General features: G+C 38.4%; 1 protein-coding gene across 1 annotated transcript in view; it reads left to right on the forward strand.

Moving 5' to 3' along the window:
- RIPK2 (receptor interacting serine/threonine kinase 2) overlaps nt 1–579 on the forward strand; it is a 30,532-nt gene extending 29,953 nt beyond the window's left edge. The window contains exon 11 of the mRNA XM_007446313.1: nt 242–579. Within this exon, the coding sequence (XP_007446375.1) occupies nt 242–579 (338 nt within the window). The remainder of the gene's footprint in view (nt 1–241) is intronic.
- Nucleotides 580–18,186: the final 17,607 nt, after the last annotated feature.

An 18,186-nucleotide genomic window follows, 5' to 3' on the forward strand; every position in this document is an offset into this window, starting at 1 on the left:
AAAAAAAAAAAAAAAAAAAAAAAATGCAGTGCTTTTTCTTGGAGGGAAAGGGAAGAGATAACCCAAATATCTGAATGTTTCATGAAAATAAATAGCATCCCTCAAAATACTGGTGTTCCATATGAGCACGATCACAGCAAAATTAGGTTTTATGCCTTATTATTTTGTTTTTCATCTTATTTTACTCATAGCTATATATCTGTCCCCATCTTCTTACTTGTCATCCCTTGCTTTTCTACAGAGCAATTTCAGCCTGGTATAACCCAACAGTGGATCCAGAGTAAAAGGGAAGATATTGTGAACCAAATGACCGAAGCCTGCCTTAACCAATCTCTAGATGCCCTCCTGTCCAGGGATTTGATCATGAAGGAGGACTATGAACTCATTAGTACCAAACCTACAAGGACCTCAAAAGTCAGACAATTATTGGATACTAGTGACATCCAAGGAGAAGAATTTGCCAAAGTTATAGTACAAAAATTGAAAGATAACAAGCAAATGGGTCTTCAACCTTACCCAGAAATACTTGTGGTTTCTCAATCTCCATCTTTAAATTTATTTCACAATAAAAACCTATAAGTAACTCTTTTTCAAGAAGAAAAGTCAGTGCATAAAAGGGTATTTTATATTTCTTTTGCCTTGATAATATTGTTTTTATGAGATTCATATGAATATTAGAAACTTTAATGAAGTTTCTTCTTCAGATAAATATTAGTCTCCTTCCATGACATTATAGTATTTTTTAAATTAATACAGTAGAAAGTTTTATTTTTGCTGCATAGTTCAATTCTTTTTGTCTCTGGTTAATTGAAACTATTTTTTCAATGTAATAATTATATTTTTATTGTACAAAACAGTGTCTTCAGGTTTCATGTGTTTCTCATGGAAACCATTTTCACATGTACTTTCTTTGTGGATTATTTATTATTTGTTTAAGATGCTTGACTTTCTGAAAACTTAAATCAAAGACACTTTTAAATGTTATTTATTGAGTTCTTTAGAAAATTGTTTCAAAGATAAGCAATACAAAGTGTATAAAGAAAAAATTAATCCTTCAACATGTGTTTCTACTTCTATTCCTAGCCTCAAGTAACAATTAAGGTAACAACCAAAGTTAACAGCATGATGTGTATCGTTCTATCCCTTTCTTCCTGCTCATATTTAAAATATATGCCTGGGGGGGACCTTCAAGATGGCGGAGGAGTAAGACGTGGAGATCACCTTCCTCCCCGCAAATACATCAAAAATACATCTACAGGACTTCCCTGGTGGCACAGTGGTTGAGAGTCCGCCTGCCGATGCAGGGGACACGGGTTCCTGCCCTGGTCCAGGAAGATCTCACATGTCGTGGAGTGGCTGGGCCCGTGAACCATGGCCACTGAGCCTGCACGTCTGGAGCCTGTGCTCCGCAATGGGAGAGGCCACAACAGTGAGAGGCCCGCGTACCACAAAAAAAAAAAAGTACATCTATATGTGGAACAACTCCTGCAGAATACCTAGCCTGCACGTGGAGCCTGTGCTCCGCAATGGGAGAGGCCACAACAGTGAGAGGCCCCCGTACCACAAAAAAAAAAAAATACATCTATATGTGGAACAACTCCTGCAGAATACCTACTGAACACTGGTGGAAGACCTCAGACTTCCCAAAAGGCAAGAAACTCCCCATGTACCTGGGTAGGGAAAAAGGAAAAACAGAGACAAAAGAATAGGGACAGGACCTGCCCCTCTGGGAGGGAGCTGTGAAGGAGGAAAAGTTTCCACACACTAGGAAGCTCCTTCACTGGTGGAGATGGGGGGTGGGCAGTGGGGAAGCTTCAGGGCCATGGAAGAGAGCACAGCAGCAGGAGTGTAGAGGGCAAAGTGGAGATATTACCACACAGAGTATCGGTGCCTACCAGCACTCACCAGCCAGAGAGGCTTGTCTGCTCACCTGCCGGAGCGGGTGGGAGCTGGGAGCTGAGGCTCAGGCTTCGGAGGTCAGATCCCAGGGAGAGGACTGGGGTTGCTTGTGTGAACACAGCCTGAAGGGGGCTAGTGATCCACAACTATCTGGGAGGGAGTCCAGGAAAAAGTCTGGACCTGCCTAAGAGGCAAGAGACAATTGTTTCAGGGTGCACAAGGAGAGAGGATTCAGAGCACCGTCTAAAGGAGCTCCAGAGACAGGCACAAGCCACAGCTACCAGTGTGGACACCAAAGGCGGGCATGAGACACTAAGGTTGCTGCTGCAGCCACCAAGAAGCCTGTGTGCAAGCACAGGTCACAATCCACACCTCCCCTCCTGGAGCCTATGCAGACTGCCACTGACAGGGTCCCATGATCCAGGGACAAAGTCTCCGGGAGAACACACGGCATGCCTCAGGCTGTTGCAACGTCACACCAGCCTCTGCCAGTCAGGCTTGCCCCGCATTCCATACCCATCCCTCCCTCCCAGCCTGAGTGAGCCAGAGCCCCCTAATCAGCTGCTCCTTTAACCCTGTCCTGTCTGAGCAAAGAACAGATGCCCTCAGGTGACCTACATGCAGAGGGGGGGCCAAATCCAAAGCTGAACCTCAGGAGCTGTGCAAAAAAGTGAAAGGGAAATCTGTCCCAGCAGCCTCAGGAGCAGTGGATTAAATCTCCACAATCAATTTGATGTACCCTGCATCTGTGGAATACCTCAACAGACAACAAATCATCCCAAAATTGAGATGGTGGACTTTGGGAGCTACTGTAGAGGAGGTGTTTGCTTTCTGCATCTAATTTGTTTCTGGTTTTATGTTTATTTTAGTTTAGTAGAGCTTATTATCATTGGTAGATTTGTTTATTGATTTGGTTGCTCTCTTCCTTTTTTTTTATATATATATTTTTCCTTTTTCTCTTTTTGTGAGTGTGTATGTGTATGCTTCTTTGTGTGATTTTGTCTGTATACCTTTACTTTTACCATTTGTCCTAGGGTTCTGTCTGTCCATTTTGGGGGGTTTGTTTTTGTTTTGGTTTGGTTTTTTTTGAATAGTTTTTAGATGTTTTATCATTGGTGGATTTGTTTTTTGGTTTGGTTGTCCCTTTTTTAAATTTTTTATTAAAAAAAATTTTTTTTAAATTTTTTCTAATTATTTTATTTTATTTTATTTTTCTTTCTTTTTTATTCTCCCTTTTCTTCTGAGTCAAGTGGCTGACAGGGTCTTGGTCTCTGGCCAGGTGGCAGGCCTGAGCCTCTGAGGTGGGAGAGCCGAGTTCAGGACATTGGCCCACCAGAGGCCTCCCAGCCCCACGTCATATCAAACGGCAAAGGCTCTCACAGAGGTCTCCATCGCAATACTAAGACCCAGCTCCACTCAACAATGAGCAAGCTACAGTGGTGCACACCCTATACCAAACAACTAGCAAGACAAGAACACAAGCCCACCCATTAGTAGAGAGGCTGCCTAAAATCATAGTTCACAGACACCCCAAAACATACCACCAGATGCAGTCCTGCCCACCAAAGACAAGATCCAGTCTCATCCACCAGAACACAGGCACTAGTCCCCTCCAGCATGAAGCCTACACAACCCACTGAACCAACCTTAGCCACTGGGAGAAGAAACAGAAGCAATGGGAACTATGAACGTGCAGCCTGCGAAAAGGAGACCCCAAACACAGTAACTTAAGCAAAATAAGAAGACAGAGAAATACACAGCAGATGAAGGAGCACCACACCAAACAACTGAAGAGGAAACAGGCAGCCTACTCAAAAAAGATTTCAGAGTAATGATAGTAAAGGTGATCCAAAATCTTGGAAATAGAATGGAGAAAATACAAGAAACATTTAACAAGGAGCTAGAAGAACTAAAAAGCAGACAAACACTGATGAACAAAAATAAAAATTAACAATTCTCTGGAAGGAATCAATAGCAGAATAACTGAGGCAGAAGAGCAGATAAGTGACCTGGAAGATAAAATAGTGGAAATAACTACCGCAGAGCAGAATAAAGAAAAAAGAATAAAAAGAATTGAGGACAGTCTCACAGACCTCTGGGACAACATTAGATGCACTAACATTCGAATTATAGGGATCCCAGAAGAAGAAAAAGATTAAAAAAAGGGATTTAGAAATTATTTGAAGAGATTATAGTTGAAAACTTCCCTAATGTGGGAAAGGAAATAGTCATCTTAAGTCCAGAATGCACAGTGAGTCCCATACAGGATAAATCCAAGGAGAAACACTCCAAGACACATCATAATCAAACTATCAAAAATTAAATACAAAGGACAAATATTAAAAGTAGCAAGGGAAAACCAACAAATAACATACAAGAGAATCCCCATAAGGTTAACAGCTTATCTTTCAGCAGAATCTCTGCAAGCCAGAAGGGAGTGGCAGGACATAATTAAAGTGATGAAAGGGAAAAACCTACAACCAAGATTACCCAGCATGGATCTCATTCAGATTCAATAGAGATATTAACACCTTTACAGAGAAGCAAAAGCTAAGAGAATTCAGAACCACTGAACAGCTTTACAACAAATGCTAAAGGAACTTCTCTAGGCAGGAAACACAAGAGAAGGAAAAGACCTACAATAACAAACCCAAAACAATTAAGAAAATGGTTATAGGAACATACATATCAATAACTACCTTAAATATAAATGAATTAAATGCTCCCACCAAAAGACATAGACTGACTGAATGGATACAAAAAGATCCGTATATAGGCTATCTTATAAGAGACCCACTTCAGACCTAGGGACATATACAGAGTGAACGTGAGGAGATGGAAAAAGGTATTCCTTGCAAATGGAAATCGAAAGAAAGCTGGAGTAGCAATTCCCACATCAGACAAAATAGACTTTAAAATAGAGTATCACAAGAGACAAAGAAGGACCCTACATAATGACAAAGGGATCAACCCAAGAAGAAGATATAAAAATTGTGAATATTTATGCACCCAACATAGGAGCACCTCAATACATAAGGCAAATGCTAACCATAAAAGGGTAAATCGACAATAACACAATCAGAGTAGGGGACATTAACACCCCACTGTCACCAATAGACAGATCATCCAAAATGAAAATAAATAAGGAAACACAAGCTTTAAATGATACATTAAACAAGATGGACTTAATTGACTTTTATAGGACATTCTATCCATAAACAACAGAATACACTTTCTTCTCCAGTGCTCATGGAACATTCTCCAGGATAGATCATATCTTAGGTCACAAATCAAGCCTTGGTAGATATAAGAAAATTGAAATCATATCAAGTATCTTTTCCGACCACAATGCTATGAGACTAGATATCAGCTACAGGAAAAAATCTGTAAAAAATACAAATGGGCTTCCCTGGTGGTGCAGTGGTTGGGAGTCCACTTGCCGATGCAGGGGATGCAGGTTTGTGCCCCAGTCCAGGAGGATCCCACATGCCACGGAGTGGCTGCACCTGTGATCCATGGCCACTGGGCCTGTGCGTCTGGAGCCTGTGCTCTGCAGCGGGAGAGGCCACAGCAGTGAGAGGCCTGCGTACTGCAAAACAAAACAAAACAAACATGGAGGCAAAACAATACACTACTAAATAACCAAGAGGTTACTGAAGAAATCAAAGAGGAAATCAAAAAATACCTAGAAACAAATGATAATGAACACATGGCGACCCAAAACCTATGGGATGCAGCCAAAGCAGTTCTAAGAGGGGAGTTTATAGCAATACAATCCTACCTCAAGAAACAAGAAAAATCTAAAATAAACAACCTAAACTTACACCTAAAGCAAGTAGAGAAAGAAGAACCAAATAAATAAATTAATTAATTAATTAATTAATAGGAAATGAAGGAAGCGATAGCAGAGACCATTAAAACTAAAAGCTGGTTCTTTGAGAAGAAAAACAAAATTGATAAACCGTTAGCCAGACTCATCAAGAGAAAAAGGGAGAAGACTCAAATCAATAGAATTAGAAATGAAAAAGAAGTGACAACTGACACTGCAGAAACACAAATATTCGTGAGAGATTACTACAAGCAACTACCTGCCAATAAAATGGGCAGCCTGGAAGAAATGGACAAATTCTTAGAAAAGCACAACCTTCTGAGACTAAGCCAGGAAGAAATAGAAAATATAAACAGAGCAATCACAAGCACTGAAATTGAGACTGTGATTAAAAATCTTCCAGCATACAAAAGCCCAGGACCAGATGGATTCACAGGCAAATTCTATCAAAGATTTACAGAAGAGCTAGCATGTATCCTTCTCAAACTCTTCCAAAATATAGCAGAGGAAGGAACAGTCCCAAACTCATTCTACAAGGCCAGCATCAGCCTGATACCAAGACCAGACAAACATGTCACATCAGAAGAAAATTACAGGCCAATGTCACTGATGAACATAGATGCAAAAATCCTCAATCTAATACTAGCAAACAGAATCCAACAGCACATTACAGGGATCATACACCATGATCAAGTGGGGTTTATCCCAGAAATGCAAGGAATCTTCAATATATGCAAATCAATCAGTGTCCTACAGCATGTTAACAAACTGAAGGATAAAAACCATATGATAATACCAATCGATGCAGAAAAATCTTTCAACAAAATTTGACACCCATTTATGATAAAAACCCTCCAGAATGTACACATAGAGGGAATCCACCTTAATATAATAAAGGCCATATATGACAAACCCACAGCCAGCATCGTTCTCACTGGTGAAAACCTGAAACCGTTTCCTCTAAGATCAGGAGCAAGACAAGGTGGCCCACTCTCAACACTATTATTCCACATAGTGTTGGAAGTTTTAGCCACAGCAATCAGAGAAGAAAAAGAGATAAAAGGAATCCAAATCGGAAAAGAAGAAGTAAAACTGTCACTGTTTGCAGATGACATGATAATGTACATAGAGAATCCTAAAGATGCTACCAGAAAACTACTAGAGCTAATCAATGAATTTGGTAAAGTAGCAGGATACAAAATTAATGCACAGAAATCTCTTGCATTCCTATTCACTAATGATGAAAAATCTCAAAGAGGAATTAAGGAAACACTCCCTTTTACCATTGCAACAACAAAAAAATGAAATACCTAGGAATAAACCTACCTAGGGAGACAAAAGACCTGCATGCAGAAAACTATAATACACTGATGAAAGAAATTAAAGATACAGACAGATGCAGAGATATACCATGTTCTCGGGCTGGAGGAACCAACACTGTGAAAATGACTATACTACCCAAAGCAATCTAGAGATTCAATGCAATCCCTATCAAACTACCAATGGCATTTTTCACAGAAACAGAACAAAAAAATTAGCAATTTGTATGGAAACACTAAAGACCCTGAACAGCCAAAGCAATCTTGAGAAAGAAAAACGGAGCTGGAGGAATCAGTCTCCCTGGCTTCAGACTATATTACAAAGCTACAGTAATCAAGACAATATGGTACTGGCACAAAAACAGAAAGATAGATCAATGGAACAGGATAGAAAGCCCAGAAATAAAACCACACACATATGGTCACCTTATCTTTGATTAAGGAGGCAAGAATATACAATGGAGAAAAGACAGCCTCTTCAGTAAGTGGTGCCGGGAAAACTGAACAGCTACACGTAAAAGAATGAAATTAGAACACTTCCTAACACCATACATAAATATAAACTCAAAATGGGTTAAAGACGTAAATGTAAGGCCAGACACTAAAAAACTCTTAGAGGAAAACATAGGCAGAACACCCTATGACATAAATCACAGCAAGACCCTTTTTGACCCACATCCTAGAGTAATGGAAATAAAAACAAAAATAAATGGAACCTAATGAAACTTGAAAGGTTTAGCACAGCAAATAAAACCATAAACAAGATGAAAAGACAACCCTCAGAATGGGAAAAAATATTTGCAAACGAAGCAACTGACAAAGGGTTAATCTCCAAAATATACACGCAGCTCATGCAGCTCAATATCAAAAAAACAAACAACCCAATCCAAAAATAGTTAGAAGACCTAAATAGACATTTCACCAAAGAAGATATACAGATTGCCAACAAACACATGAAAGGATGCTCAACATCACTAATCATTAGAGACATACAAATCAAAACTATAATGAGGTATCACCACACACCAATCAGAATGGCCATCATAAAAAAATCTAGAAACTGTAAATGCTGGAGAGGGTGTGGAGAAATGGGAACCCTCTTGCACTGTTGGTGGAAATGTATATTCATACAACCATGATGGAGAACAGTATGGAGGTTCCTTTAAAAACTAAAAATAGAACTACCATATGACCCAGCAATCCCACTACTGGGTATAAGCCCTGAGAAAACCATAATTCAACAAGAGTCATGTACCACAATGTTTATTGCATCACTATATACAATAGCCAGGACATGGAAGCAATCCAAGTGTCCATCGACAGAAGATGTGGCACATATATACGATGGAATATTAGCCATAAAAAGAAACGAAATTGAGTTATTTGCAGTGTGGTGGGTGGACCTAGAGACTGTCATACAGAGTGAAGTAAGTCAGAAAGTGAAAAACAAATACCGTATGCTAACACATATATATGAAATCAAAAAAAAGGGGGGGTTCTAAAAATCCTAGGGGAAGACAGGAATAAAGAGACAGATGTAGAGAATGGACTTGAGAACACAGGAGGGTGAAGGGTAAGCTGGGACAAAGTGAGAGAGTGGCATGGACTTATGTATACTCACAAATGTAAAATAAATAGGTAGTGAGAAGCAGCCACATGGCACAGGGAGATCAGCTCGGTTCTTTGTGTCCACCTAGAGGGGTGAGATAGGGAGAGTGGGAAGGAGATGCAAGTGGGAGGAGAAATCTGAATAATTGTATATATAGATGATTCACTTTGTTATACAGCAGAAACTAACACACCATTGTAAAACAATCATACTCCAATAAAGATGTTAAAAAGAAAAAAACATATCCTATGATAAACCATAATGGAAAAGAATATTTAAAAAAGAGAATATATGTATATGTATGACTGAGTCACTTTGCTGTGCAGCAGAAATGAACACAAAATTGTAAATCAACTATACTTCAATTTAAAAAAAATTAAGGTTAATAAATAAATAAACATATCCCCATTTGGGGATGGATCTTTTCTTAATATTATCATCCTTATAACACATCATACTGCAACCTGACTTTTGCGCTTAATAGTACATCATGTGCAGCCTTCCAGATCACATATAAACTTACCTCATTCATTGTAATTGCCACATAATATTATCAGTGATGCTTTTTTCATTTTCTTAACTCTTTCACACCAATGATATACAGTGTTCTTTTTTTGTTTAGTGTGTTATGTCACTAATGTGAAAATTTACAAGTAGCCCTTTTTTACAATAGCCCTTTTCTGAAAATGTTTATTAGCAGTGTCAGCAAAAAGTGTGACACAAGATAAATTTGAAAGTACAAGTTTTCAATTTGGGATATACAGTATGACCCACAGTTTGAAAAAAGAAAAAAATGAGTAAAATGACTAGATGGCATTGAGGCAATTAAATATTTTATTAAAATAAGTATTTTAATCTCTATTTTGGAGCTGGACCTGTGGTGCCTCATTACTGTGTCTCTGAGAAATATGGAAATTACTAGGGAAGTTGGAAACTAAGCTTATGAGTTATCTTTTATTATATCTTATTTTTTAAAGTTTTTGGATAAAGATTTAATTTGGGAACTGGGAGGGAAAATCTTTTGGAGGCTTTACCCATTTCTGTATACAATTTTTTAAGAATTTTGAATCTTGATGGTTTCAAATTGACTTTTATCATTTGATGATGTGGTATCTGGATTGATAAAGTGAACTTTGCCCTTTTTGTTTCATTTTCTGCATAGATCTAAAAACTCAAGATTTCCAATCAGTCTGTATGTTTATGGCTCCATGCATACCAGCCACTTTCTTCCATAACTTAGGGAGGCACAGATGCAGTCATCCGTCATTGCAGCTCTGCAAATTTTTCTGCACAAATAACAACAATGTACAATGAAGAAGATGATGACAAGGATCAAAATGAATCTATAATGAGCTCTCAGCCATTAGTAGAATTGTTACAGTCTCAGCAACCAATGTTCATTATACCAGTAATTGATAACACAGTGATATTTAGGGGAAGGTGCCACAAGGTATTCTGAGTATGACCTGTCAGTATATAACAGGGCCTGGGGTAGACAGTTTTTAAATATCTTTTTAATGAATGGTTCATTGGAATGAAAGCTGGAGAAGGGAGGAGGAAGATGTTTCCTTGAAATCACATTTCCCAGGATGTAATGTGAATACAACTGGTAGTAGATGGGATTGTTTTAGGTAGTATCCAGACAAATAGCACTAAATTAACATTTGAGTCACAAAGGAAGTTCTTTGTAATTCTTTATTGAGTCATCTAGTTAAGTAAAGCAGAATGTTACAGTTGTGCTATCATCCTTTATTGTTAAGAAAAAGACTAGGCTTCAGGAAAAATAGTAGGAATTTTTATAATTTTTAAAATAATATTTCATTTGAAAATTACATATAACAAGTGATACTGGTTTTCTACTTATAATATATAAAATTTTCATTTTATAATATTCAAATAAAAAGACAATATGAAGTACTAAATTATAGGTGGTATACATGAATGAGAACAATAGAATTAATAAGAAAATGACTAAGATTCAATCACTCTAAGAAGGGGCCTAAACTTTTATAATAATCAACTTTTTAACTAGATAGTAATAGGTAATGCTAATGCATTCTTTGCACTGTATGTTAAGACAGTGCTACCCAGAGGAGTAGTCCACAGAGCAGCTGCATTAGCATCACCTGGAGCTTGTTAGAAATGCAAACTCATGGCCCCTACCAGACCTTTTGAATCAATCTCTGGTGGTGAGTCCATGAATCTGTTTTAACAAACTCTCCAGGCCATTATGCATGCTATAGTTTGTTTTAAGAAACACATAGAGGAGGGGATCAAGATGGCAGAGTAGAGTGATATGGAACTTGCCTCCTCCCACAAATACATCAAAAATACATCTACATGTGGAACAATTCTCGCAGAATACCTACTGAAAGCTTGCAGAATATCTCATACAACCTAAGCTACAAGTAAGACTGCCACATATCCATACAGAATAAAGGGAAAAGGGAGAGGAAGAGGAATCAGGATGAGACCTGGGAGGGAACTGTGAAAGAAGAAAGATTCCTTCACCCTGGGAACCTCCTTCACTGGCTGGGAAGTCTGGTAGGACAGATAGGGAGCTTCAGAAGCTCAGGAGGAGAGTGCAGAAGCTGGCCTACAGCCCCGCAAGATAAAGAGAGACCAGCACAGACAGTCCATGACACATTGCCACACTTTCCTGCCCCAGAGGCACACCTGCTGACGTGCACAGCTACTCAGTGCTGATATTCAGGCTTCAGACAGACCCAGGGAGGGTACTCAGTTTGGCTGCACAGAAACAGCCTAAGGGCCTGGAGTGTGGCCCAGCTGCAACCTGGGTTGTGCACAGGACAGAGCATAGGTCTGCTATAGGAGCCCCATTGTCAACACAGGAAGGGAGGGGTGGGGCGTGGGTTCACCATAGCAGCCTCATTAGCTTGCTCACAGTGAAGCGGGGTGCCAGTCACAGCAGGTTTTGCCAACTTTGTGGGTGTGAACACATGGAGGCAGGCTGAAATCTGAGCTGATTACTGGCACACCCACAGTGGGCACAGGGACCAGCTTCTGCAGGTTTTCATGCCAGTGGCTCTGTGAGTGCACATGCCTGCCTAAAGAACCTCCAAGCCAATTACTGGCACTCCCCCAGTGGAGGTGGCCATGGACGACAGTGCCAGCAATGGTGATCTTTGTTGGCATACACACCAGGTGGCAGGTGGCATCACAGAGTCACACTTACTAGCAAACAGCTCCTGGAGAGAGCACACAGCAGCTCCTTTCCCAGAGGGAGCCCTCCAGTGCTGTCTACATCTTAGAACTGTATCTGGAGGCTTCTACTCCACCAACTGGGGAGCAGACACTGCCCCCAACAGGTGTGTGACAACCACAAAGCAAAGAGGAGGCCCTGCGCAACATCCATTGCAGGCACTGGTCACCGTGACACCAGTCATACCTTCTATCAAGGGGACAAGGGCCAGCACACCCTGAGGAAAGATGTGGCAAGCATCCACACTAAAAACAGCCCTCACACCAAAATATTGGACTCATACAGTCTACAGAGGTTGCTCCCACATAAAAACAGCCCTTCAAGACCATAGTAGATAACTGTTTCTCTTAAATTCATACAGTCAGAGCAATATAAGTAAAATGAAAAAGCAGAGGAACTACTCCCAATTAAAGGAACAAGAGAAATCCTCTGAAAGAACAGTGAAACAGACCTCTCCAGTCTACCGGATCCCAAGTTCAAATAGGAGGTAATAAAAATGCTGAAGGAATTAAGAAAGACTATCAGTAGAAATGCAGATCACTGTAACAAGGAATTAGAAACTTTAAAGAGGAGCTAATCAAAATTAAACAACTCAATTGCTGAGATGAAAACTGAGCTGAAGGCAATAAATAGCAAACTAAATAATGCAGAAGAATGAGTAAGTGATCTGGAAGATAGGATAACGGAAATCACCCAATCAGAACAGCAGGCAGAAAGACATTTTAAAAATGAAAGCAACATATGAGATCTATGGGATAAGTAAAGCATGTCAATCTACACATAATAGGAATCCCAGAAGGAAAACAGAGAGAAAAGGGGATCGAAACTGTATTTGAAGAAATTATGGCTGAAAACTTCTCAAACCTAAAAAAGGAAACAGATACTCAGGTACAGAAAGCACAGAGGGTCCCAAACAAGATGAACCCAAACAGACCTACTCTAAGACATATCATAATTAAAATGGCAAAAGTTAAAGATGAAAAAGAGGATTCTGAAGGCAGCAAGGGAAAAACAAAGAGTCAGTTACAAGGGAGCCCCCATAAGGTTATCAGCTGATTTCTCTACAGAAACTTGGTGGGCCAGAAAGAAGTGGCAAAATATATTCAAAGTCTTGAAAGGGAAAAATCTGCAACCTAGAATATTGTACTCTATCCAGCAAGATTATCATTTAGGATAGAAGGAGACATAAAGAATTTCTCAGAGAGGCAAAAACTCAAAGAATAAAGCAATACGAAACCTATCCTAAAGGAAATATTGAATGGTCTTCTCTAAATAGAAAAAAGCAAGAATCTATAGGAAAGGGGAAAATCTCAACAATTCATCAAAAAATAAAATACCTAAGAATAAACCTAACCAAGGAGGTGAAAGGCTTATACACTGAGAACTACAAAACATTGATAAAGGAAATTAAAGATGATTCAAGCAAATGGAAAGATATACCATGTTCTTGGATTGGAAGAATTAATATAGTTTAAATGGCCATACTACCCAAAGCAATATACAGATTTAATGTGATCCCTATCAAATTACCCATGACATTTTTCACAGAACTAGAACAAATTATACTAGAACTTATATGGAACCACAAAAAACCCAGAATTGCAAAAGTAATTTTGAGGAAAAAGAGCAAAGCTGAAAGCATAACCTTTCTAGACTTCAAACAATACTACAAAACTACAGTAATCAAAACAGCATGATATTGGCACAAAAACAGACATATGGGTCAACGGAACAGAATAGAGAGCCCAGAAATAAACACACACACCTACAGTCAGTTAATATTTGACAAAGGAGGCAAGAATACACAGTGAAGAAAAGACAGTCTCTGCAGCAAGTGGTGTTGGGAAAGCTGGACAGCCACATGTAAATCAATGAAGTAAGAGCACTCCCTCAAACTATATACAAAAATAAACTCAAAATGGCTTAAAGACTTAAATATAAGACATGACACTGTAAAACTCCTAGAAGAGAACATAGGCAAAACATTCTCTGACATAAATTGTAGCAATATTTTCTTAGGTCAGTCTCCCAAAGCAAAAGAAATAAAAGCAAAAAGAAACAAATGAGACCTAATCAAACTTACAAGCTTTTGCACAGCAAAGGAAACCATAAACAAAGCGAAGAGAAAGCCTATGGGTTGGGAGAAAATATTTGCAAATTGTGTGACCAACAAGGGCTTAATTTCCAATATATGCAAACAGTTCATACGACTCAATAAAAAAAAACAAACAACCCAATCAAAAAAGGAGCAGAAGACCTAAATAGACATTTCGCCAAAGAAGATATACAGATGTCCATCAGGCACATGAAAAGAAGCACAACATCACTAATTACTAAAGAAATGCAAATCAAGACTACAATGAGGTACCACCTCACACAGGTCAGAATGGCCATCATTAAAAAGTCTACAAATAATAAATTCTGGAGGGGATGTGGAAAAAAGAGAACCCTCCTACACTGTTGGTGGGAATGTAAATTGGTGTAGCCACTATGGAAAACAGTATGGAGGTTTCTTAAAAAACTAAAAATAGAGTTACATATGATCCAGCAATCCCACTCTTGGGCATATATTTGGAAAAGACAAGAACTCTAAATCAAAAAGATACATGCACCCCAACGTTCATAGCAGCACTATTTACAATAGCCAAGACATGGAAACAACTTGTGTCCATCAACAGATGAGTGGATAAAGAAGATGTGGCATATATATGGTGAAATATTACTCATAAAAAGAATGAAATAATGCCATTTGCAGCAACATGGATGGACCTAGAGATTATCATACTAAGTGAAGTAAATCAGACAGAAGAAGATAAATAATAGTATATGATATCACTTATAAGTGGAATCTAAAAAATAGTGCAAATGAACTTATTTACAAAACAGAAACAGACTCACAGGCATAGAAAACAAATTTATGGTTACCAAAGGGGAAGTGGAGGAGAGATAAATTAGGAGTATGGGATTAACAGACACACAATACCATATATAAAATAAACAACAAGGATTTACCGTATAGCACAGGGAACTATATTCAATATCTTGTAATAACCTATAATGGAAAATAATCAAAAACATATATATATTTATATATATATAACTGAATCACTTTGCTGTAAACCTGAAAGTAACACAATATTGTAGATCAACTATACTTCAATAAAAAGAAATTTTTAAAAAGAAACAGGATAGAACTGTGCATAAACTAATTTCTCTTTGGATCACAGATCTGTTTTCCTTATGTCTGATTGCCACACTTGTCTTCAGAATGTAATCTCAGAACTGAGGTTTAATTTAAAATTTTTACTTTCTTTTTCATCCAACTTGAATTCTTAAAACAATTTTAGTTATATTTTGCATTTTGGAAAGATCACATTAAACATGATAATCAGATCAGTGGATTAGAATCTACAACTCAGCCCTTTAAGGAAGAACTTCAGAAGGGACAAACGAATTATGACAGCAGAAAAGCAGAGCTGATGTGGGACAATACAAAATGCAAGACTAAATTATGCTGAAAGTTATACTAAAGAAATTGGCATAATTATGAAAGACTAGGGTGTTGAATCAGCAGTATCAAGCAGTAGGGGGTGGTTTATATTTCCCTCCTTTGTCATTAATCCTCTGCCCACCCTCAGCACCCTCAGTCAAATACTTAATTTCCTAATTTATGAAGAAAAATTAGGACCAATTGGGAGAACAGAAGAATCAGAAAACTTCCATTTTTTATAAATAAACTTCCAATGTTTATCCATTCTCACAACCAACTCATTAGTTTCAGAAATGTGTTTCTTCTCTAAAATTGCACTTCCCATCTTTCATAGAGCCTACTTCCCAAACTACCTCCTGCCATTTCTCTCACTCTCCACTGGACCTTTTTTTTTTTTTCCCCAAAACCCGGATTTTCCTTAAAAATAAAATTCCTTTACTTGATCTGTTCTTCCCTTCTAATCCTTTTCCTGAAAAATTATTCTACAGTGCCTCTACTCTTGTTACCAATTTTGTCCTTAATTACTTTAAATTTGGTGTCAGAATTAACAATTTTCTAAGGTTGAAAGGAAAAATTATGCCTCAGATATGCCTCAAATTCCTCTACAGTGAAGATGTTAAGTACACATGTATCATGAATAAAAACTTTCATTGATGATGGGGGACCTTATTACCTATCGAGGCAATGTATTTCATCACCAGACCATTCTATCAGATAGTTCTTTCCTATATGAAATAAAATTGTTGTTAAGGAAGGACAAGAAAATTTTGACATAAAATTCTCTCTCTGCCTTTTTTAAGCCACTACTCCCTCCTCTGCAGTGTGCATTGTACATCTGCATTATACATCTCCTTAGAAGACACAGTAATGCCTTCTTGCCAAAAACAAGCAATATCTTCCTGGGGCCAGCAAGGTAACTCCTTAGAAGATAACGTTCCTTTCTCAATCCTGTAAGGGGTCATGATGATCCACTATTTGCCTTGTTGGCCTATGTAAACTGTCAGTATGTTACTTTGTTGTCTCGAAAGCTTATATAACTGTGCTTTCACCTCTAATGGACAGAACAATCCTCAGAGCTTTCTGAAAGACTGTCTCCCAGACAGTCTTGTATACAGTCTTGTATTGCTTTTATATCTTTATTCATCTCTAACCATCAAGATGGGGTAGTGGGGAACAAGGTCATACAGGGCTTTACAAGTGTCAAGGAGGCGGAAATTTCCCCCTCTGGCCCTCCTGAGCTCTTGTGGCAGGACTAATAATAAAATTGACACAAGAAAGCGTCTCCCAGATTATAATCTTAATTAGTAAGGAATTTAAGCAAAGTTTGTGCTTGGGTAGCAAATTAGTAAAGAGGTAAAAAGATTTGTTTATACAGGCTTCTTTGCCCTGAATTCCTTGATCTCTGGTGATAAGGGATTCCATCTCTAGATGCAGGGAGAAAACCTTTCACATGAGAGATTTATTTCCTGCTTTCAGGGAGACAGAGAAGAGGGTCAAAGTGCTCTTCCTGCATCAGCCGTTTTCTAAATAACTTTAATTCAAAATAACCAACAGGCCATTGAGACATATTTTGGGGTGGCCTACTCTGGGTCCCAGTATAGGCCATGGGAAGGAGTGTGTGCATATAATCTCAAATGCAAAGGGAACTTTATGGAGAGTTTTTAGAGTAGTCATATAATGATTTGAATTTTTAAAAATCACACAGGCTACTACATGTAGATACAGATTTTTAAGGAATTAAGAATGAAGGAAGGGAGACTAGTTAGAAGGCTATTACAGTATAATAGTTCAGGTGGGGGGTTGTGTGACTTGGACAGAGGTCTTGGCAGTGAACATGGAGAGAAGTGGCAGAGTCAAGATATATTTTGGAGTTAGAACAGTTGCCAAGAACTGTTTTTGCCATCTTCTTGTACCATCTTATGAATAGCATATTTTTCTCCCTCTCATCAACCCACAGGTGTGATTCCAGCACAAAATGGCTGGTCATTTTTCTATATGCTGTGGTAAACCTGTCTCACCAAGAAGAAAAAGTCCAAATGAAACAGAACTTTACTGTACTGAATGGCATCTGTCTCATAGTGGAGCATATGGTTGGTTCAGGCATATTTGTATTCCCACAAGAGGGTTCTTATGTATAGTGCCTCCGCTGGGCTTTCTCTGATTATTTGGGTCATTGTTGGACTTTTTTTTTTTTTTTTTTTTTACTGTTTGGGGCTTTATGTTATGCATAGTTGGGATCATCCATCCAGAAGTCAGGGCAAGCTATGCATATATCTTGGAAACATTTCACGGATTTACTGTGTCATCTGACTTTGGTAATCTTTCTTTTGGTAATCTTTCGTTGTGGTGCGCTGGCTCTTCATTGTGGCACGGGGGCTTATCTCTAGTTTCGGCATGCGAGCTTATTTGCCCAGCAGTGCATGGGATCTTAATTCCCTGACCAGGGATCAAACCCATGTCACCTGCATTGGAAGGCAGATTCTTAACCATTGGACCACGAAGGAAGTCCCTAATGTTTCAAATTTAGCCAAGGGCCAGTCTATTTGTGGAAAGTGGCCATTTGTTTTTCTGATAATATTAAAAAAATTTTTAACATCTTTATTGGAGTGTAATTGCTTTACAATGTGTTTTAGTTTCTGCTGTATAACCAATATTAAATTTTTTAACTTAAGGTTTTTATCTCCCTGAAAGTTGCATTCCTTTATTTCATATCAATTTTACATATAAATTCTATCAAAAATAACTGGTAACTTCAGGTTCATCACCTACTGACAGTTTATAGTTAAACTATAACTATATAACTATAGTTGATTCTGT

The sequence above is a fragment of the Lipotes vexillifer genome, unplaced genomic scaffold (genome assembly GCF_000442215.2).
Source record: "Lipotes vexillifer unplaced genomic scaffold, Lipotes_vexillifer_v1.1 scaffold603, whole genome shotgun sequence".
NCBI classification, from domain to species: Eukaryota; Metazoa; Chordata; class Mammalia; order Artiodactyla; family Lipotidae; genus Lipotes; species Lipotes vexillifer.